Raw genomic sequence first — 24,994 nt, forward strand, 5'->3', positions numbered from 1 at the left:
TAAAAAAGAACTGATCTTTGAAAAAAAAAAAGAAAAAAGAGAAAATGGCATGGTTTTAGTAGAAAGTTAAAAGGTCAAAAAAAAAAAATGGTAAAAAAAGTACCCCAAGGAGAAATATCATGTGAAAGGTTGTACCAAAACACTAAAGCACTGCTGAAGGCTTGAGAAAAGTGTGTGTGGCAGTCAAGTCCCACTTACACCATGTTGTAATATCTGAAATAATGGGTCATGAATGTGCCCCATGATGCTGCTGCATTTGAAAGATCTTTTCTCTTGCCCAGTCCTAGTATGACTTGGGAGAAGCAAACAGTCAGTTCATTATGCAATTCACAGTTAAAATTTAAATTATAAAAAGTTCCAGTAAATTCCACAGATGTCTTTTTGACCCTTCATAATTTTCCCTTGGCAATGTACTTAAGTTGTAACAATCATCTGAAAGACATAAAATATGATGGGGAAGGTGGAGGAAAGGAAGCACTTACTGCTAACTCTATACTGGCGAGATAAACGCCAGTCGTAATCTGACCTGATACTAATTTCTGTATGAGAAAGGGTTTTCAAAAGAAATCAAATGCTAAATACTTCTATGTAATTGTAAAGAAAGTAACCTGTGAAGTCATGGGCTATTAACTAATCACTATACTTCAACTAACAGCAGCATACAGTTGCTAGGTAACCCCTGATAGGATGTGTGCATTGGCTGGCTGAGAATTGCTGGAGAAAAGTGATTCCCACTGCCAGCACCACCACCCAAACCATCACTGAGTCAAACTGATTACAAAGGAGTTTCTGTTTTGACTGATTTTATAGGAGATAAATGGTGACTACGTTGTGTTTAGACAGACGCAATCTGCACGCTGGTTGATAAAATCTAAAAAAATGCAATCAATGAAGTGCATTTGTTGCTTTTTCAATGGCTTCATTTACCCTTGACATCATAATGCTGCATGCTGCAATCCAGATGATTTATTTTTATATATTGCATTATATTTCATAAGATGTAAAGAGTCAGATGACTGGAAGCTGACTCTGAAAATCAATGAGGAACAGATACCTACTGGCATATATGAGCAGTGCTTCCCTTCTACAATTTTTTAACACTTTTTACTCTATTTCACACTATCACATTTATGTGTTTGATAGAAACCTGAAATTCAATTCCATTTGAGCTTTTTTTTTCTTTATTTTCATTCACCAAGTTGATATTAAATAAAAATGAATGCTAAGTCAATTCAGTAAATAGCTTTTGAGGAAATATTACACTGACTTGTTCTGAATAGAATAGAAATGAAAACAAGTTTAAAATCAAAACAGAGAAGACATCCCCAATATCAAGAACCACATGGAAACTACTGGTAGAAAGGAATAGGTTGAATTTTTTTATCCAACTGCTTAGCATTCAATGTAGTATCCATAAACTGCAAACTATTTTGGCAAAAAGACTTGATGACTTCTAACAGGGACCTGTAATGCCTACCCTGCCCTGGAAAATCATACACTCTCATGTAAATTATTTCAAAGCAATAAAGATAAATTCAAAGATATTTCATCCTTCTAAACGTCTGAATTTTACAGTGTGGGAGAGTTGTCTCCCTCTTCTGGAGGGAGGGAGGAAGCACTGGAAAGAAAGTACAAAAACAAGAGATGACAACATTATTATCTTTTTCTTCTGAGCTAGCTTTGAGATTCAAGGACCCACCAGGGGTTTCTACACTACCAGAAGAGAACCACAGTTGTTTGCATACACTTTGAGTGGCACCACTATCTTTGTATCCCCATCATACACCTCCTGTGCTGGCACCAGCCAGGGCTCTTTCCATGGCAGACATTGCTCACAGCTTGATGCAACAAACTGCCCGACAACTATATTGAGAAACAGCTTGTTTGGTTTTTCTAATTTGGAAAACAAAGGCGCACTGCAAGCTGCGCTGACTGGGAAGTCATACATCTTTAACACAAAGTAAAAAGGAAAAGAAAAGAAGAAAACATCCTTTAGATATTGCAAATGCCTTCCTCTTCCCTTGCAAAGTGCCTTGTCAGCATGGCTGACCCCATACCACTTCTCAACGTCAGCCAAAAAAGAATGAACTCTTTATTCTCTTTGTGTTCAAAAGCTGATATTAGAGAACTTGCCAGTAAAGAGAGGGTTTCAAACTACTAGAAAAGACTCTTGATCAGCTATGAAACTAATGCAGACTACAAACTATTCACTGCTTACTTAAGCCAGCAGTTGTCAGAGGGTTAGAGGGTTGCTCTGAAAGGTAAATCACCCACTGGGCCATCAGTGCATGTGCTACATGAGGTGTAGGACAGAGGTTGGGAGACCTGCTGGGCTTTGAGATCTGACTGCTCAAGCTGAGTGTGCTCACACACTCTGTGGATACAGCCTCAGTGCTCTGTCAAAGATAGCCACAAATGGTTAAAGATCAATCAGGAATCCCCAGGACAGGCTTATCAGACTGACATGGAGTTTGGTGAACATTATTTGCATCATTTACATCGGCAGCCAACACTGAAGACTGTGATATCCTAGTTTACCTGGTTATTTATATGACAGAATCATCTTGACACCTTAGATGTAACAGAAACCTATTCAGTCTTAGCTTTTAAACTGAATTCCATTTAACTATGCAGCCCCAGCTTTTGACTTTCCCTTTAATCAGTGATGGGAAATAAAAAGCAATTCCAATCATAGCTGGACTATGCTGATTATAGAGCTCAGCTGACTACACTCCTATCACAGATGATTTAGTTAAGTGTCTGTACAGCTAAGTTTGGGGTGGATAATGTCACTTTTCTAATCAGTGGACTCATATCTCACTGGAGGGTAAGGGTGCAGGAAACTGTGAGCCAGTCTTTCAAAGCCCTGGGAAAAGCCAGAGCCAGTCTTATGGGCTGAGATCCTGGAAACCATGGATCTGCCACTGCCCACTCCTCCAGCGTCCCATGCAACAAGAGCTGGGGTAAAGTTTCTGTAAATGAGCAGGACTGCACCCAAGAAATAACATGCATGTACCAATTACCTTCTCAGGAAATGATCCAACAAATCCCTGAGCATCTGCTGATCTGTCAGGTGTTTAGCATGAGGGAATGCACCCTGGTGGCTCCCTGTACCTGCTACATCAAGGTAATTAATAACAAGCATTTAAAGAGACCTGGCATGAAGCAAGGAAAGGATCTTCCTCTGAAATCTGTACATCCTCTGCACAGCTGAGCAGGAATACTGAATTCAAATCCTGCAAATAAACCATTTCACTACAGAGGAATGGTTTATTTGTTACTGTTCCTGTTCTCCTGAGCCAGAAAAGCCACACTTGACACAATTTTTCATTCTGCTCTCCTGACCTGTGGTCTGCTGGCAGTTGTTTTAGACTATGTTCTAAATTAAAGGCAGGTACCAATACAATATATTGTTGTGACATAAAGCTATATTAAAGATGGCTTCCTTCTTCTGTTTCTTTTGGCTATTTGCTATTTCTTAATCAGAGACAGAATTTGGCTGAGAATCTGGGAGTCCCAAGAATGAAGCAGAAAATTCAGCAGAAATTTAATTGCTCAAAATGTATCAAGTTGCCATATTTTGTTTATTTCCTGAGATTCAATTACAAAAATTACCAGTCTGCAACTCCAAATTGCATGACAACTGTTGAACTTACAGTCTCACAAGGATATTCACCCCAGAGCACAACACCACACACATTGCTCCAATACCATCAATTAATATAAGCTACCAGTAATTGGAAAGGGCAGAATAAACCCCACACTTCCTTTATTCCCTGACTGGTTTAATGAGGATGCCATTCTATTGTCTCCTGGGTGGGATCTTTTGGTACCTCTGTTGTCACTGTTTTTTCTAAGGCACAGTGAGTACAAACATGGTTTCACTTCACAAAATGTCTCATTGCCCTCACCAGTCTGTTCATCCTTGTCAAATCAGAATTTCACACATTGTTTTCTGCACAGTCCCTAATCTTAGCAAAAGTTTCATTTCCCCAGTCCATTGCCACCGGCTATTAGTCTGGCACAAAACTCAAGCTCAAAATGAAAAAGATAAAACAGAGAAAAGACAGCAGACACAGCCACTATTGCTCTGTTTTGTCTTGTCAGACCTAACAAAATATGGTTAATAGCACTGTTGTGTTATTGGTGAGCCAGAGGGACAAGCAGGTGTCTTGTCATGTCCTGTGAACATTACCTATTCCTGAAATATTCTGTATCTGCCCATTAGAGTTTCCAAAGTTCATCATGTCAATAGACAGAGGAACAGTTCATTGTCACATGGGTAAACACCAGCAATAACAACATGGTATTAGCCACTGTGGACAGTACTGACCAACAGGGTCACAAACAACACCTGGATCTACTCCAAGCTTTGACTGTTGAAACCAAAATAGTAAAGTATTAAAATGCCAATTTAAAATTTCACACATTAATAATACATTTTTTAATATTATGGCATCCTGATATGATCTTATCTGACAGACTTTTAGCATTTTTGCCTACTTGGTACCAGCAAAGTAGAGAAATTGAACTTGTTTAGAAAGGAGACACAATTATTTTTATTTTATATATTTATTATATATTTAAAGATGTAATAAAACACCATCAGTATGTTCAAAAAATTATCTGCAGATTCTGGCTTATCTGAGTGAAAAACTCTCTTCTCTGGTTTAGAAAAGAATGATTTTCTTTCAGCATTCAAATTTGCATGCCAATATACTTTGCATATAATTTACATAACATAGAGTATCACAACCACTTTGCTTCTTATTGTAAAATCCAAGATCAGCTCCTAGCATTTCACAGCTAGGATTATTAAAACATTTAGTTAAGTCAAGTCTGAAGATAAGCTTCCATCCTGATGATTTTGGAATTGCACATTCATGGGCAGGAAATGTGAGTGTCTGGTTCTGACACTGGATAGGACTTTGGGTCCTAAAAATTTCTCATGGGCTTGTTTTTAAATCTGGGTAATTTCATTTAGTATCTTTACAGCTTATATACTTTATTTTAAAATTAGAAAGGTGATAATTTTTATTGCCTTTCTTTCCTAATCTTGTATTTTTTCAGTGATTATCTTAATCACTCAAAGACACAGCTTTCCTGTCACTTTATGTGTGGGCAGGTACCCAGTGAGATTCCAATCCTGTCTAGAAAGCATTACTCTAATGCTTCTGTTAATCAAAACTACTCAGCCTTTTTTCAATTAAATGATTTATGCAAAGAAATATAATTTGCTGCAGAATTATTTTTAATAGGTCCACATAATTTTTAGGGAAACTTAGAACAGGGAATTTCTTTTCATGTGAAAAGCATGATTTTTTTATTAATGTTCAGTTTACAGAAAGCTTTACCACCATCTATAGTTTAGTGTCAAAGCACTCCTATGGGAACCCAAAGTCCAAGCCTTCACCCATCTGACTCCAAACAAGAATCTTGATATAAACCAGGAGCTATGTTGAACAAATACCTGGGGTCATACCCAGGGTCTCATAAGCTATTTGGAATATTAAAATAGCTTAAAAAGAGAAACAATTCCAGGAGGCTAATACTCAGTGTAGCTAATGAGGTTCAGGTCACAGAAAAGAGCCAAGCAGAAAATCAGGGTGTCCTTCCTTCTGCATGAGGGCCTACACCTCCCCTCAAGTCTGAGACCCAAATCTGGGTCTCTCTTGTGTTTCTGTCATGAAAAAAATCATCCAAATGGGAAAGCAGTAGTGCTCCACACTATCAACAAGCTCTGCAGCACACAGAACTGTCTCCTGCTGAGCACTGCCAAGTGTGCACATGGGTCCTTTTGTGGGGAAGATCAGAGTGCACATTCAGAAGCTGCCTGTGATACCTCAGCAGTGTGCAGCAGCAGCTCCCTGCATGAAGGTGACTGGAAATGGGATCCAGGACCACAGCTGAGGTCCATGAAGCACCTTAATACACAGCCACCTTAAAAAGTTAAAATTGGCTGCACGGTGGTGTGAGTGCTCAAATGATGTTGGATATATTGCTTACAGGTAGCACTGCATTGCTTATCTCCAGACACTGCTTTGAGATGAATTATGCCTTAATATAGATCTGTGGCTTAAATATATAAGACCAGGTTGGATGAGCCTTTCAGCCACTTGGTCTAGTGGAAGGTGTCCCATCCATGGCAGGAGGGTTGGAACTGGAGGATCTTTAAGGTTCCTTGCAACCCAAACCATTCCATGATTCTCTGATTCTATGATTGATGCTTCTCCAATCCATGTAAGAAGGCAAAGCGAATAAAGAACTTGGTTCAAATGATGCTGCCTAACCTCAATGCAGGCTGCTGCTGTTCTGCTGCAGAAACTGATGAACTTCAGAGTTAATTCAGGGTCTTAGGAAAATGCAAAGACCAAAGGCAGCTCTCTAAGAACCCCTCTGATCAAATGGGAAAGAGTTAAGAGGGGTCATTCACACTCCTGGGTGTGCATGTTGCTGCAGCAGGTAGCACTAGAAGAATGGATGACTCTCTCTTTTTTGAACAAGTAATGGAATTTCTCAGAAAATATCTAACTACCTTGCATTATCTGGCATCTGCACACCAGACACCTGTACAGCTGAACACCCATCTGCTATATATGCTGCATGCATTTCCTTTCTCTTTTTTTAGCTTGGCAAAGGAGTTGATTAGGAAGATAAGGTCTCTGAAAAACATTTTGGACAAAGATGCCAGCACAGATTGTACAGTTAAAGATATCAGGTCTGCCAATACATGCGCACCACACTCTGCAGGCTGCTTATACTTGCTTCACAACAATTTACTGCACAAATTACTGGAATTCTGAAATATGCCATATCTCCATATTCCTATTTAGTATAGAGTTCATAAAGAAAGGGTGCAATCTCTGTAACAAGCAATATTTCTATTCTGACTATTCTCTTTTTTTGGTCAGTAGGAATATCCTTTCTTTCAGAGCAGGCTCTGCTTACCTTTCTGCTCTCCTCTGCTACAGGCAATATAGCTGAATAGCTGATATATTTTTGCTCAGTTCCAAATCTTAAAAAATATGCTTTTTGTATGGCAATTTCTCCAGGAATTCAATAAACTCAGTGCAGGTATTTCAAGTTTTAAGAGGACTGAGTCACACATTCCTGGTGTCTGCACAACAATCAGGAGCTGAATGGAACATCCCTGCATGTGTTTAAAAAAAGCCTGGATGTGGCACTGGGTGCCAGGGTTTGGTTGAGGTGTTGGGGCTGGGTTGGACTCGATGATCTTGAAGGTCTCTTCCAACCCAGAGATTCTGTGAATTCTGTGTGTGGGATTTTGTTTATTCTGTGTGTGTGACTCTGTGTGATTCTGTGGGTGTGAATTGCCCAGTGTCCAGTAGCACCCACAGGTCTGCCAGGTAAATGTGGGTGTCAGAAAACACAAGACCCTTCCACAAAAGGATGTCCTTCTTTATACACACACACAAATACATGTATGTATGTGTGTATATATATATCTATATGGGTTCATTTGTAGCTTCTTAATGATGTGTCTATTTTTTTAAAAAGATCATAAAACCCCTGAGAAGCCCAATGAAGAACAAGATTCAGTGTGCAACTAATGAGTATAATAATAATAATAATAATAACAGTAATATTAATAGTAATAGTAAATAGTAAGTATTTTAAGGCAAATACTTCCTTTAGGACAAACCAGATTTTCATGCTAGTAAACACAAAAAGAAGTATGAAGAAATATTTTAAACTGAGTATTTTACCATGCAAGTCTATTAGTTGAACAAATTACCTGATATAGCAAATATCCCACTCTCACTTTTGGAAAAATTATAATTTATTTTTCACATTATATGCTTTTTTATATGTTGGCAGTCAGTAACTGCCTGACTATTCTGTTCAGTGCACAGCACACAAAATACAACTCACCTCTTCAGGCTGTTCATGTGCACACACAGATACAGAGATACACACACAAAAAATCCTGAAGCAGCAAACTGCACTTATCTTCTTCCCATTTTTATATCATACATATTTCATTAAGCTTCATGCAGAGTGTCTTCTGATTTATGGTAATTGTCAACAAAAGCAAAAAATGCCGACAATTTTAACCCTGCAGTACTGAGGATTTAACTGGGATAAAATTAAAATGTTCAGGGGGGGAAAACCCCCCACAACACCCTGAACCACTGGGAGCTTGACCCTTGAGATGTTGTCAATTTTTTATTTAATTTTATTGTGTTTGTTGTCTGTGGAAGCAGATGCCAGCAGCAACATCTGATGTACTGGACACCTCCAGTGTTATCCCAGCATGCTCATGGCCTGGAGGACTTGGAGTAAGACTAATTTCCATATCAAACCCAATTTAGATGAAACATCTTGGTTTAAAAAAAAAAAAAGAGAAAAAGAAAAAAAAAAAGCCAGTGCATCAATAGCCCCTTGATTAGATTTTCATCTCCTGAGCAGACAAATATGAATATTTATTACCATGAATGCAGATTTCCCTCTTTCCATTGCTCTGATCTTGAATATTACCCACTGCTAATTTTTATGAAAATTTGGGCAACATAATGTTTTCACATAAACTGACAGTTCTTGAGATAATCCCATTATTGTTTGGTGGGAAATGACAGTTTCCGCTTATTCATGTGTTAACGAGGGATTAAATATTGTTTTTCATCACCATAATCTAAGATGGACTGGAAATTAAAATTCAAACATTGTGCATTAGCAGAGCTTTGAGGACCAGAATTTGTTTGCATTCACTTAGTAAAGATCTGTAAATTAACAGTTTAACAATCAAGTGAAATCCATATCATAAAAGCAGCATTGACATTTTTAAAATGAAGTCATTACTCTACCTGCTAAAGGTAAAGAACCAGACAGACAGACAGACAGTTTGCAGAATGCCATCCCTTTGGGAGAGCAGAGTGCACAGAGAGCTGTTGTGGTTCCTGGGCATTCCTGGACTGGGTCACTTTTCTCTGGCACAGGGACTTCATGCAGTCCCTTCAGAAGCCACTATATTGTTGTTTCTACAGAAACTTTGATTTAGTAATTCAGTGAAGTATGTTTGTATTCTTATTACAACAAAATACCCCCAACATTTCCCTTTGATGCCAGTCAAAGTGCACACAAAAATAAAACTATGCTTAGTCAAAACAACCCCAACACTTTTCTTAAAACTATCTCATCAGGATAAATCTGCTGATTAATGGAAAAAGAAACAAAAGCAAGCTCCAGCAAGCTTACTTAATACGAATCATCATGTTTAAATTTAGAAACTTGCCAAAAGTTTTCTGACAAAAATTTGCTTTAATATGTATAACAGATAAAGCCTTGCATTCTGAAGGAGTCTGAAGTGATGGACACTACAGCCATGTTGCCTTTGAGGGTGGAAACTTAGTGATGTACAAGTGCAAAGCAGTTCTGGGAAGGATGAATCAGAATGTGCTATCAGGCTTTCCCAGAAAGCAAAGACCTTAAGTTTTACTTAAGTACTTAAAGCTTAGTACTAAAAAACCTATAATAAATGACACAAATCTTTTAACCCACAGCTGAAGATTTAATTTTATTATTTTTAAATTTTAACATGCCTTTACACCCATGCTCCAAAGGTGACCACACTGAAACTGCCTGCTGTGAATGGTCCCCGGCCAGGATCTTGCTTAGGTGGAGAAGCAAACAGCCCAAGAGTCCTCACTGGCACAGGACACAGTGTGAGTGACTGACAACACCTTGGCAGTGCAGACAAGTGTTGGACCATGACAGGGTCTGGGTCCTGGTCCTGTTCATTTTACCAGCTCTGGGCCCCTGGTGTCAAGGATTCCTATAGGAAAGTTGGATATCTCAAGAGCTTGAATCTTAGAACCAGACCCTTATTCTCCTATGCTTTCAGACCCAGAGCAAAGGTCCTGACAAAGGTGTTTCCATTTTGACCTATGTAGGAACATTTCCAGCCCAGAGTCTGCTAGAGAGAGGGCTGAAAAACTGGGATCTGCCACGTCTTCCTCTCCTTAAATAGTTAAATGTGTTTGAGATTGCTTGAAATCCATGTGTTCCTGCCAGGATCAAGCTCCTGTATGTGGATATGGAAGAATCTCCCTTTTCTACAATTTCTGACCATCTAGGTCCCTCAAACTTCAGACACTTTAAAAGAATTTAATCTGCAGCCTCCCCAGCTCACCCATTACACCACTCAAGATTTTCTTTTCCTTTGAGTCATAATAACCTGGCTGCTCGTAGAAGGAGGCTGCTGAATTTCATGAATCAGTAAGATATCTAGTACAAACAATCATGTTCTCCTATTTAAAGATTCTCTATTAATATATTGAGTGCAGGCTGCCAAATCACAGTTAAGGTGAATAATAACATGGATTCTTAAACAGAATTACCCTGCAGTTTGTTCTATGTAGCCAGTACTAGTGTCTAAATCTCCTCTCTGCAGATTTATAATGGTTTGTAAGGAAAACTCTGCTTTAAAAACAATGGCATGACACAGCCTAAACCCAAGATAAATCCTTAAAACAAACACATGCTTCTTTTTAACCAGTACAATGTTAAAAAAGACAAAAAGGAACAACACTGGTAGATGCATAAGTTCCTGAAGCCACAAGGCAAACTGTATCTTGTTTCATTTTACATGATACTGAATAAAAATTGAATTGCTGTAGTTGCCATGGCAACTGCCACATCACTTGGCACTTCTGCTCCTTTAAATCACACAGTGCTACTGTAAAGGAACTCATGAACCAATGTGACACTTGAATACTTGTGCTTTATATACTGTTTCAGGAGGAAAACATAAATCAATATAGACTGATAGGTGTCTCTGAAAATCAGGTTTGCTGTATTTTTCTTTACATTATAATCTCCTCATTTCCTTGTCGTGTTCTTTAAAAATTTGTAAAGAAGATGGAGGGCGTTGTCACAATCAGAGAACAAGAAAAGAAATTACTACTGACACATGATTTCCAAACTGAAGCTGTGACCTGTCATTCAGATGTCAAAATACCTCTGCTATGCAATATTCAAATCAAATACAGGGGATAAACATTGGAACTTTGCCCCTCCACAACCAGAGACGGTGTGATATGTGACAGAAGACAGTCTCAGGAGCATCCAGGCATCTCTTTAACTCTAAACTTAGCAGCAGCTTAAAAGGAATAACAATATACTTAAAGCTAAGCATATTCTAAATGTTTGTAGAATTGGGGCCATGACTTATATTGTCTTAGTATGCTCTGTATATAACATGCAGTAGCAGAAAATAATTGACAAAATAATGTGGTAAAATGCTACACATATTTCTGCTGCATATTTTTTGTTTTTAAACATTTAACACTTTTATTAACACTCTGGATGCAATTTACTTGAGAAGCAGCCCTCTAGTGGGCTATGTACTGTAATGAATAGTTAATAAATAGCATTAACATTATATCTAAATATTAGCTAGAATGCATTTTTTAAAAGCATACAAGGTCTTAAATAAATGAGCCATAGATCTTCATCATTCTCTTTGGAGAAATTTAATGTTCTGTTTAGCTTTATTCCTAAAATTTCTTGAAGTGTTACTTCTAAATGCTACTGTGTGACTAAGTTCTGATTAGCATAACTTTACTATTCATGTGTACTTACAAACTGTAATAGTGAGATATTATTCACTGTTAGTAAAATTTCACATAAGTAGTATATTTCTAGTAGAATTCTATGGAAAATATAATCTACTATTTTTTAGAGGTTACACAGCTTTAGAATCTGTAATTTGTGTATGTGGGACAAGGTAAGTCTTTCCCATTATGCCTTCACCCAGAATATTTCAAGGACTGCACTCCTTAAAGCTTTTTATTTCATATCATTGCTCATATTTCTATATATAAATTTGCCTGCCTTAAGGCAAAGAACCCCTCAGTGACCTGATCCATGCCTTGCCCACAACATCTCATGTGTCTCCAAACACTGCTCCTCCTGGAAATGTTTGTCTGCTGATCAAGACAGCCCCAGTGATCAGCAAAAGCCAACAGCAAGAGCTGTCTGTGGGAACTCAAATCTCACATAACAGGAAAAAATAAACTTGTTGATCTCTAAGCCATGGGGTTTGTAAGAAAAAATGCTGAAGGCAGGCATAGAGACAAAGCCCTGGTCTAAGAACAGTTCCCCTGTAGTGCAGAGGTGTCTGCCCTCACATGTGCCTGTGCCTGGCTTCGGGCTCCTGAGTCTTGGTCAAAGAAGGGCGGGTTTCAGTGGAAGATGAAAAACTTAGCTGTGTCTTGGGCTAAAACTTGAGTATTTGGACATGCACAGCTGCTGTTCATACACCATGGTCAGTCTCAGACCTACCTCATCTAAGTGATCTTGGGTACAGCATCCCTTCCAGTCCTGGGTACCCCTGGGCAGTGCCTGCTCCAGGTCAGGAGCTTGGCTTGCCAAGGCGTTGCTGTAACAGAGACAGCTGGAGCAGATCCCAGGCTGATTTGGTCTTTATAACCCAAAAGCCAACACTTAGCACTTTACCTAGTACTCAAAGATCAGAAATTCTTATTCTGATCAACAACTGAAAATGATTTGTCAAGTTCTGAACTCCAATTTTTTTTATGGATGTCCAATCTAATATCATTCTAGGTAAAATCTGGATGTATAGGGACAAAATCTGGCAACATTAAGGAAGGTATGAAGCTAGAAACCTGCCTCAGAAGCCTGTACATCTCTGGAAAGTCTGTCTTATCATGTCCTCTAGCTTCACTAGAATTTTTAAACACAGATTTCTTTATTGTAGTAACATCACTTTATGCAACATCAACATAATTCTACACCTATCAAAATATCTATAAATGAGAATATCCTGAAACATGTCAAAATATCACTGCTCTATTTTAGGATATCTAGAGGTATGGTGAAGCATTCATTTTGCATACATTTTGGGTTATTTCCATTTGCTTTAGAAAACTGTTCTAATTTATATGTCTGCCATATGAGAGCCATGATTCAAATCCTACAAATGAAGTTATGATTCCAATGATTAGTTTCTTCTGTGCATTCTTACTGGGAAATTGAAAGAGGTAATTTAATATAACTTATTCTGAAGTGGGTGCTGTTTTGTCACTTCAAGACAGGAACAGTGCCATTCCCTGGGTTTGTTTCAGGCCTCATTAATTGATTATTCAAATCACAGACTCTTATACCCCAAAACTGGATTACACTTTCTTGAGCCACTGGAGAGCCTGACTTGTTATTCTGAAACTGTGGTTGAAAACAAATTGCAGCCAAAAGCTGAATAAACATTTATTCATGTCACAGTAATTCTGGTCACAGCCAACCTGAGCATGGAATTGAACTTAAAAATACTGTGTTCCTGTAATAACTCAATGGTGCTTATGTGAAGAGATAGAAGTAGTTCCTAAAGTTCATCCTAGGTTCCTAAATGATGCTGAAGGGATACCTGACATGGTGACCCCTGTGCAGGGCTGTGGCTCGTGGTGTCTGCTGAGCTCCTTGGGCTGGAGAGAAACTCCTGGGAACAAATCCAGTTGCAATAATTTTGGTGTGGGATGGGGGCTTGTGCAGATTGCTGAACTCAGGAGGAGTCAGGTGGAGCTGTGCAGCTGCTAAGGAGGCTTTCCCTTCATGTGAGACAAAGAGATCCCCAAGATCTTGCAGGAGTGCTCAGCCATTCAAAGCAGCAAGTTCAACTCAAGTAGTGCTTCACATCAAGTTGGGGCAGAGAAGAAAAGTTATGGGTCCTGCTTAAATGCTGTTTAGCTCTCCAGTTTTTACCAGTATTGTGTCTTTCATGGTATTATGCAAATAGACATCTAAATAACACAGCACATGCAGTCATACCCTCAAAGACACAGCAGAACAGCTGAAGATGACCTCAGGACTTCAGAGATTTATTTCATGTGTAGGAGATCAAAAGAAAATACCTCAAAGCTTCATTGTATCTGAATAAACAAGAAGGTGTGAAATGCTCATGAAGGATTTGTCTGGCACAAACATGCATGATAATGAGTCCAACAAATCTCACATGGATACTGTAGAGGAGTTCTACTGGTTTTTTAGTTTTAGTTTTTTTCCAGCTCCTGTTATAGGTGCTGGAAAGCTGCAAATAAAAAAAACACATCTTGGCAAATATAATTCCAGAGATAGTACTACATCAATGCACATATCCTCAAGATTACAAGCTCAGCACTCGTTTTCTCTACAGCAGGGTTATTCTGGTATTCTGGAATAATTGCCTTCTTGCAAACAAGATAAAATGAGATAAAATAATTCTCATTTTAAGAGTGTTGCACATCATATCAAACTCTAATCTAACTCTCTGGATCCCTGTACTGTTGAATATTCTGTTACATATATTCAATGCTGAGGTGCATGTATGGTGGAAATACTGGTGAAATCTGTTCTGTAATGGCCTGAAAGAAACTCTGCTTGCCCAGAGTCCAGACAGTGCTTTGCATTTTATCATTACGTTTGCTCTGAAATGTACAAAACTTTTAAGTCAACATCCTGAAACATGAGCAGTTTCTGAAGTTGCAGCTTAAGAACTCATTTTTAATGCAGCTAAAGCAGAGCCTACCCTCCGCTGACACAACACAGCTAACTCAGGCCTAGCTGGGAGAATCACAAGCTGTGGAAATCTTTTACATGACATAAAGATGATGAACTGGATTGCAGCTGTGGTAGACTCCAGACCCATGTTGTTAATGACTATACAGCACATGTTTATGCAGTGACATAAAAGCAATTCATCAGCTCTCCCTGGACTTGACTGAATGGCTCAGTAAGTTTGGTGTGAATTTCATAGTCTGTTGTTGCTTTTGAAATGTTTTTTCTTGAGATAGGGGAAAGAAAGTGATAGATTGAGGAGCTCTGAGAAGCATTTCTCATCTCCACAGAGGAAGACACAGTTTGCTTCCAGCACAGCCAAGACCTGGGAAGTCACTAGTGTCCACACATTCCTTACTGAGACACAAATCCTGCTATCACAGATCGACTCCTAAAACAGATTCCACCATCCAGAGGCACACATGAATTACTGCTGAGCTTAGGAGAGCTCCTGCATTTGTTTGGACAGTAGCTCCATTTGCCACCACCATCTGGGCTATATTCTCTTGAGGTATTTCAGATATGAAAATTGCCTTGCAAAATCAATCCTTTTTATTTTACAGGCCTGCATATGAAGATTATATGTCCATTAAGTTTGTCATGCATCTCACCTGGTGTCCAAACAAAAAGGCCATTTCTCATTTTCTACTAAAGTTTTCATAAGTACTTTTGATTAGAGCATCTTGACTTTGATTTACTGTCACCATATAATTCCATTCCTAATTCCAGTATGAAGTAAAAAGAAACCTTATTCAACATGAAGCTCTTCTATTATCTTTAAATACATACTTTCTATTATTTCAATAATAATTATTCACCAGGGTGAATAAAACACAAACTGCAAAACTTGATTACCATAGTTAAATTTGACCTGAAATAGCCTGAATCTGATACTGTATCAACAGAAAAAATGCTTGGTCACAGCACTCCTCTATTTTTCATTTATGTGAGACCACAGAAATGTATTAATTATGTACACAATCATATCTGATAAGACTTAGCAAGGGAATGTATACAGCTGGGAGAATTCACACCCAACAAAATACATAAGCAGCTGAATAAATGTTCTTCCATCACGTTACTTGGTCCAAACCACTTGGTTCTTTCTCTGCTGATCATCCTCTTTCAGAAATAACTTGGATTATATTTAGGCCAAAATGTCTGCTTCACTTGGGTTAATCAATTTTCACTTTTTGCCTCCTAATAATACATATTTGGTAGAGTGTAAATTACAAAATTCTGTCAAAATCTTCATTAATCCAAGTTGTATCAGTGTTTTTTTATAAAAAAGTTAGGACAGCCTAAATATATGGAAGGTGAGTTCTACAGTGACTTTTTCTAAACCAAACACAAGAATCAGGCTGGTGAGGTCTCCGGCCTGAGAATTCTTCAATTTTTCATGCTCTAGGAAATCCTTAAAGCTATAGCTCCAGCACATCCCTTATCTAACCATGGTTACAGCAAGGCTATTGCTACAAAGGGCATTAATCATATGTTTAGCAGGTGAAAACTTCCTGCATTCCAACTATCCAAAAGGGAATTTTTCCTCCATTGACCACATATAATACAAAAACTGATTTAACAGTAAGCATCAGAAGAGGGCTTTCATTCTCCAACTGATTTTGCAGCAAACTAGAATCCATTCAATGACTGGAATTGGACAAAATACATGGAGGTATTTTATTAGCATGGATGAGTCCCATTGGGTAAAATGATACTGAGTGGCTTCCACAGCCTGTACCCCAATCCTGGTTCTGCTATTAAACAGAAACCAGAGGCTGCAGACAGCACAGCCACAAACTTCAGCCTGGCCTGAAGTCAGGACACAGCCTGAGGTGCACAGCTATGCCCCAGGATGTTCTTCACAGTTCCTAAGGTTATGCACCCATAAGAAACATTCCTAGCTAAATCAGTTAAGGAGAGATGATGGCTTTCATCTTCTGATGATTTCACCTATCTTTGTTTCCAGTTGCAATTCTTTCAGCTTTGGCCCTCAGCATCACAGCAGGTCTCACTGTTATTACCCCTCCAAGACCAAGTCTTTCAGTAATGTGAATGAACTTGCACTGTGAACCTCACAAATCTCATCAAGTTCTTAGGCATGAACTGATAAAAATCAGAAATACAACCCCCAAAAATTGGTAAAGAAAGAAAACAACCTATTCCTTGAGTATATTAGAAGTTAGTAATTAATTATTTTTAATACTGAGAATAATGCAATCATGAGAAAAAGACATTTGCCCGGCCCTGTGAGCATTCACCACTAGCAAAATTACTTAAATGAAAAAAGAAAAAGAGATAACTGTGTACACAAAATTAGCACGAGAATTAGCAATCAACTGTAGTTCATACAAGGTTCTTAGCAGATAGCATCATGTTTATTAATAAATGATGAACTGCTTAGTGGAGTTTTTGCTTAGTGATATCACTATAATAACAGACACATGTTTTATTTATGTTTCAAGTTACATCCAAAATAAGCGAGACATTCAGATGTCAGATTCTCACTAACATCTAAAGATTCTTTACCCCAAATTTAAACTTCCACTGTTCTAGATGAGATAGCACTCCATCAAAACCAAAGGGAATAATATGATGACTTCAGTCACTGTGCTCATCTTTGGGGATTTTTTTCCTCTGATACAACAAAGCAAAAACTGCATTTCTTAAAGCTGGCTGCACTTTTCTCATAAGGATGGTATTTTTTTTCTCTGTGGGATACAGTGCTATTTGTGCAGCAGATTGTATTTTGACAGATGCAACTGTATCATAAAAAGGCCCTTAGCACCATGAGACTGGTAGCTCACAAACATTCATGAGCTCCAGAATTTCTTTAAAAATCCCAATAATGAAAATATTTTTGAGAATGTAAAATGCCTGAAAGCCACTTACCTCCCCCACACCAGTCTGCAGAATTTTCAGTCCAGTTGTTTTTTCAAGCCTCTCTTTGTTTATGGCTGTAAGGAAAAATGAAGATTGAGAGAGTTAAAGGACAGCTGGAATATGTATGATTTTACAGCATTTCCCACCAACCTTTTTTCCTTCATCAATATATTCACTACAGTTCATTCCTATTCTATCTATGGAATATCTTTCCTGAGAGCAGCTCTGCTATTCAGTTTTTTTGAATGCATATTTATGCTATTAATTGCTTATTATTATGTGAAAAAGAAAGCCAAGCTAATTCTATTTTCCACAATATTACACACATTTAACTCAGATACAGAATTTGTTTGGCAAGTTCTTTTCTGAGGATACTTCCCACTTGCTTGCATTGAAGAGCAGAGCAGTAATTTACCATGAGAACAGCACTGTCACTGTGTAGGACTTTTCACAACAGACACAGACTCTTATCTCACAGGTTAAATAAAGAGTTTATTTCACACCACCAGGATGCAATGCACAATTGGTTTTTTCTTTATTTCATTTTTTCTCTTTATCAGCATCTATATCACTAAAAGCATTAAAAACTACAATAAAGCAACCCGTCATAAAGCAGTTAAATAAAAGTGATAATCACTAATTATACCTGCAACCCAAACAAGCTCAGTGCATGGGCTTGAGCACTGCTGTACAATTTCCCATTCCCTTAATCCCATGGTCTGGAATGTTTTGGCCTGTGACTGTCAGCACAGGCCAAAAAAGTCTTCAAAAAACAGTGTTCAACCACAGTTCTGGGAACAACACAAGGTTTAGATTGTTCCTAGCTGGGTGTATGGGTACTGCCATCCCATTCTGGATGGGGAGATTTTAACCTTCTAGATGCAAACTTAGTCAGTTGGACTCGTGGCCAAAACCCAGGCACCTGGTTTGATTTATTTATGAGTAGCAATGAAGCCTTGCAGCCCTGTTAACCTCTCCCTCCTTTAGCTGCCTGTAATCCAAGTGAGTCATCTGGGTTCTCTCTGCTGTCTTTGGAAAGGGATGCACATTTAATGTGGTGAGTCACCCCACACATCTTACACTATCTGCAGGCATCTACCTCTTCTTTGATTATGAACAAAATTTGATAGATGCAGCTTCTCACTTTTGGTTGCCTGAAGCAAGCCTTCCAATCAGAAAGGTCAAGAAGTGCTAGGAACATACTGCACACTGTAAATTTACCTGAAGATACTTAAGGGAATTAACTTTTTTTAAAATTTGTGAAAGATTCCCTTTAATTGTTGCCATTTGAAACACTTAAAACAGCTCAGATTTCAGCAGACTTGAAGATTATCCTGAACTGATACATTATTGACTTTGTCCAAAGCGCAACACAAATGACTTACCTTATTCCAGAGGTAAGTCTGATCATTAGGCTCCATCTCACCACTTATGGCAAGATTTTTGTAAGAGTTTTTACATGCAAAGACTCAAGAAGTTACACCTCTAGCAATTCCAACACAGAAAAACTTTTCTGACTGCCTTCTGCAAGGGGTGAATATTGCCCTCAATACAAAAAAAAGAAGAAATCTCTGCACACACTTTAGACCCACACTTTTATTTTTGCATCTTTTTAATATGCTGACTAAGCAGAGAGGAACCTGCTAAGTCCCAAGCTAAGAAAGCTTAAATGCATGTTTTGCTGAATGACAACCTAAAACCTGCATGCAATACTCACATACTTAACACCTGTGCCATACTTTTTACATTCACAAACATATTTATTCCACACAGAGCCAAAGGGACCATGAGAAGGCAAATTGACAGAAACATGAAATATGAGACCATGTTTTGCAGTGTTGTATTTTTTGTGCAGTATGAATTTCCAAAAAAAACAAGTAAATCTTTGAAAAGATATGCCATGCTACCACACTGACCGTCCTTGCACCCAGAAAACACATTAAAGGTAGATTTCTACCAAGTGCAAAAATTGAAGATTTATAAAATGAGAAAGTTCCACAGGCTCCTTCAAAGAGACTGAATGGTCCAACAAAGGATTCTTTGGCAGCTTAGGATAAAGAAAACTGCACAGCAGAGTGGCTGCAAAATAAATGGTTATAAGTAAACAACAAAGCTTAAATCCCACTGTGTAATTTCTTACCACATGAACAGTTAATAGAAAATATTGGGCCTGCTGAATCGTTGAATTTTATAATTACTATTACAGATTTGACCTCCTTTTCATAGGTTTCCTGCGGACATTAATTATTGAAGCTTTGATATTAAAAAACAACAACAAAAAAGGTTTATTTAATAGCCCTGCTTTCCCCCTTGATATTGGCTGAAACACAAAGGACAGGTCTGACAGCCATGCTAACACAAACCCTGCCAAAATTAGGAGGCATGGAAGGCACGAGGTGTTATTGATTAAATCATAACTGGAAAATGGTCAAGCCCAGGCTCTGTCAGACTGTGGAGAGAGACACGGCCGACAGTCTCAGGCGTGTACAGCTGAGAATTTTAGCTAACCTTGAACTCCACAAGTTGCCCAGGAAGGTCAAGAAATTCTGTCAAAAATGGTGCTGAAGCTGAAGCAGTAACCACGTATCAAGCAGCTGCTTCAGGCTGTGGAATGGTGAATACAAGCACTTAACCTTTTCTACACAGGACTATAATGGAGAACTTAAAACAAGAAGATACAGTCAATAGAGATAGATGGAAGAAGTGGTGGGAAAATGTATTCAGATATTAAGAACATGCTACTAATTCTCTGAAAATTGGCCCAAATGTTTGAAAATATCTTAATATACTAACTGCTAGCTTTTACTCAAATGCCAGTATATAGCAGCTGATGTTTCAGTAGCAAATTTTATGAAAGTAAAAATTACAATTCTGGGTAACACAGTATATTGGACATTTCATCAAAGTTATTTTTTTATGGTCACAGTTTAAAGTCCTATAATACTAATGCAGAACTGACAAACTCATCAGCAAAGAGGCACAAAAAAAAAGCTATTCAAAATAGAAAAAAAAAAAAGAAAAAGAAAAATACCTCAAGCAAATCCCTCTCAAACCAGTTAGCAACACAAAAATCCATTTTTTAATTTTCCACTGAAACAAAAACGGCTTCCAAACACACAAAAACGGAGGCCTTTAAATTAAATTCACTAGATGAAGGATATGCAAATTACCTGAAGAAGCGGAGCCCTATAATGTTCTCAAAATTCTGCAATAGCCTATTTAATTAGTCTTTTAATTTATCAGAATAATTCTTTGCACTTGACAATTTATGCAGTATTCCATATAATTAAGCACGTAGCTACAGTGGAATAATTTTGCCTACTCTCTGTATACCAGTTATTTTAACCTGAAAGAATCTGTGGAAGTCTCTTCTGTGATCTAAATTACAATGGGGACAACTTAATGGCTTTGCTCTATTAGAGAGCATGATGAGGGTGTTACTGAGTGTTTAAGGGTAGGGATTGTCACTGCTCGCTCTCCACCAACCTGAGGGAGGTCTGATGTGTTTTCCGAGGGCAAACGTTTATTTCTTTAGCAAAGTTATCTGTCAGTGGCACAGGCAGGAATTGGAGTGCGTAGGTTTGGCAGGTTTAACCTCAGAGCCCATCAGTTATTAGAAGGAGCAAGTTATGGAGGGCTCTGAGCAGAGCTCCAGCCTCATTACTGCACTTGTGGAAGGAGGTTTTTTATCAAGCAGGCTGCCAAGCACAGCTGCACCCTCCAGGTGACTCATGGGAGCACACACTGGCACCAGTGGGGGAAAGGGAACCAGGTTCAGCAGGGTTTCACCAGGAAGCCTCCTCAGTTTGTCTCCCAGGCTCTTGCAGGATTTACCTGCCCCAAAGACGCAACCACCCTTAAATATGAAAAATGTTTCTGGGAAGATGGCATCACTCACAAGAAAACCTGATTGTTGGTGTGTATCTGACTTCGAGTGTGTGCTGTATTTAATTGAATGTAGGGTAAAAAGGACTTATGGGCATATGATTCCCCTGTCTGCTATTACCTGCCCATTTTAGGATGAGCCAATTCCTGCTCTAGACTCACTAACTATATTGACTGAACCTCCAGTCAATAAATTGAGGGCAACTAATTCAGATTTACTGTAGGCTGTCAGATGAATTCTACAATCACTGTTTTCTTCCCATGAGCTTGTTGCAAAGTTCTGTTCAAAGAGTCAGCCACATTTAGAAGAATTTCATTTATTTTCCTCTCTGAGGAAAGGAGGAAGGGATTTCCAGAGAGATGGTGCTCATTACAGTTTTTAGCTTTTTAACAAGTATCTTTAAGACAAACAAATGTTACATTTATTTACATTAAGTTGGATTTTCTTTCTCCTCCCCTACAAGGAACCCTTGAATATTTGGAAAGCTTCTTCATATCATGGTTCAGAGAGAGGGGCTTTGTCTTTGGTAGGGCCACACAGTGTGCCATGCATGTACACAGCAAGTCAAAAGCACAACATGGAATATTCAAAATGCATCAGCTCAGGAAAAGAACGACCAAATCAAGTGGGCAGATAAAGTGAGAAGAAAAGTGCCTGTACTAGATTTTACAATGTCATTATTGAGGAACAAGTACACAAGCTGCAGGCAGAAGGTATTTTGTCCTCCAGTCTTTACAGGACGATGGCATGAGATTGCTGCTTCATGTGTAATTTCTATTTAACTGGCAGCCAGGCCTGGAATGGAAATGGTTGCAGAAAAGTCAAAGCCACGTCGCTGTGCTAGCAACAGCCTGCTAAATACTATGTCATATTCAATTTTCAAGTCATTTTTCAAGTGATTTTAATTAGATATTGTTTCAATCTCATGTGCATTAATTTAATTTCTGATATCAACATTTCAGCTTTCAATCTGTTCAGATGCAGTACCTTTCTGCCTGGAGTAATTTAAAATATTGTTTGCATCTCCAGCAATTTTGAGAGCACGCATCCTTTACAACCTGCTGTAGCCAATAAAACCAGCAGATGGAAATTCAGACCATGCTCACCACTCCCTGAGCACCTTTGCGTTCTCACAGATTTTGGTATGAGGCAGCTAAATCTCCATGCTCACAATCAAGGAATTTTCCATCTCTGTTTGTATTTAATTCTGTACAAAAAATACACACAGAATCCCTTTCTCAGGGAAATAGCAGCACTGCATGTTTTTCTAAGATGGAAATGGGGCCACACTTGAATATCTGTCAAGACCTGTATATTTTTAAAACTTATTCACCGAAACAATGTTACTTTCCCCACTCTAAACCATCTACCTCCTACATCCATGGCCAGGTAATATTCAAGGATAGAGTAGCAATGATTTTATACAGCAGGACCTCAGGTACCTAAGTCTTTGCATAGATTAGGGATGCATTTTAAACACATTCTTTCTGCATGACTGCTTGTATTGACTTATTTCCACTTCTTCAATAAATAAGTGCTCAATTGTACATCTTCCTTTAACTTTCCTTTAAAATGAGCACGCTGCTATTCTAAAATCTGATATTTAAATTGCAGTAAAGGAGATTGGGATGTATGAAATGACAATTTTTTATTTTTCTGGAGTTTTTTCTGCTTCATGATGGGATCCATCTCTACAAACTTTGCTGTCTCAACTAGGAAGTCAGTCAAATTCCCTGCGTTGTCAAGAGAAGTAAATAGATATCACCTGAGATTTACTTATCCCATCCTGAGATCAGTACAGTTTATTATTTTTTTACATATATATATATATATATGCCTTGAAATGCCTGCTGCATGAACCAATCCTATTTTTTTTTGTTTGTTTACACAGGCATTTCCTTGTAAGAAATACATGTACATAACCTCCAAAAAACTTCAGCAGTAAAACATTTCAACAGACATTTCAACAGACATTTCAATGCCATGGCTACAGAGATTTTTAAGGTGTGGTGTAAGGATGATTCTGTTTCTGAAGTATGAACAAACCCAGTTTAATTGAATTAGAACCGTGGAAATGAAAAACCTTTATCTATCCTAAATACTTCTTTTTGGCAGAACTTAAGGAACACAATATCAAAAATATTCTGTTAAATAATATGAGCAGATTGGTGTCCATCAAAAGAAGAGTTTTGAGTAATAACAAAAATAACCATGCTCTGGATATGTGTCCTTTGTTATATGTTGTATATATGCATATATGTGTGGATATATGTATATATATGTTGTTATATGTTGTATATGCTTTAGAAACACAAAATATATTTCAATGAATGCTTAACAGTGACAATTTTTAACACTACTGGCCATTTTAGCTGTGACAATTCAATGCTGCACATTATTTGAGAGAGTGCAATGCATGTATGTATAACAACTTGCTTGCATACTTAAAACACTTATCCATTATTTATAGCAAAAGTTGTACCAGTTCAGCCAGTGTTAGCAGAACATGAAAAAAAGAAGTGTCATTCCACTTTTCACATCAAAATTTGTTCACATAAATATTCCTTGACAAGTATCAGCTCTGAACAGCAAATTCAGATGAAACAACCTGCAGGGTGTTGAGCTGAAACTGGAGCTGGTTCAGGTAGACCAAGGTGTGACTACCAGTGCAGTGCTTCTCTGCAGAGAGTTATTTCTGGGTGATTGCTAATGATAAACAACTAATAAACTATTAATTGTCATTTCAAAGTCTCCCTTAGCTTAATGTCAAAGCTCACCATCATATGTCCAACCTTAACATTTAAAAACGAGAAAGCAAGATCTGGGTCCCAGGGGATGGACGGGCAAAAAAACCACCTGGGCCTTTCTTGGCCCTTCCCATGCAGAGCACTCTTGGCCTCCAAGACAAGCTTAAGGCTACAGTTTTTTTCCTCTTAAATAGAAAAGTTTTTGGAATAACAATATAAAGGAACACGTTTTCTGCCTTGTTTTATTTATAGTCAAGAATTCAACAGATTGCTTTAATTTTCTTGGGCTGAAAATACTACCCAAAAAAATCAAGCAGAGAATAGCAGTAACTCAGCCTTTCAAGAGTAGCTAATATTCTGGTTTTGTATCTGCTTTTTCCTTTTATTTAAATAGTCTCTCTTTCCATATAACTCATTTTGATCTCTCAGGATATCCATTGCAGCTCCTCTTTGTGATTACTTAGTGTTAAATAAGCAGAAAGAACCACTGAAGTCATCCAGAGGTTGATCCTTATGGTTGTACCTCTGTAGAAATTCAGGAAACCCTGTTATCTGAAACTAAACTGACCTTCTGTGATTTCTTTAGAATAGATGATGTGTTACTGGGGCAAAGGAAAGGACCAAACCATCTCTCCAGAAGTCTACAAGATACTTTTTTGAGAGTTTCCATAATTTCTTAACACAAAAGAAACAGGCAGATTCAGGAAAAGAAATCCAAGAATACTTGCTGCATTTTTAAAGAAGCAATCCACACCTCCCCTAGGGTCTACCTGGAAAGTACACTGACCCCCTTTCATATACATAATATTTAAAATACTCATATTAGCATCTAATTATTAATCTTCATGTGCATTATGCTCTACTTTTTTATCATTCTCCAGCTTGCATCATTTTGAGTCTTAGCCCGAAA

At 38.1% G+C, this 24,994-nt stretch overlaps 1 protein-coding gene across 2 annotated transcripts in view; it reads right to left on the reverse strand.

Moving 5' to 3' along the window:
• PTPRN2 (protein tyrosine phosphatase receptor type N2) overlaps window positions 1-24,994 on the reverse strand; it is a 634,110-nt gene that overhangs the window by 218,333 nt on the left and 390,783 nt on the right. For both annotated transcript variants that reach the window (XM_058803508.1, XM_058803499.1), the window contains exon 12: window positions 17,461-17,525. In XM_058803508.1, coding sequence (XP_058659491.1) covers window positions 17,461-17,525 — 65 coding nt within the window. The remainder of the gene's footprint in view (window positions 1-17,460; window positions 17,526-24,994) is intronic.

The sequence above is a fragment of the Ammospiza caudacuta genome, chromosome 1 (assembly GCF_027887145.1).
Source record: "Ammospiza caudacuta isolate bAmmCau1 chromosome 1, bAmmCau1.pri, whole genome shotgun sequence".
NCBI classification, from domain to species: domain Eukaryota; kingdom Metazoa; phylum Chordata; class Aves; order Passeriformes; family Passerellidae; genus Ammospiza; species Ammospiza caudacuta.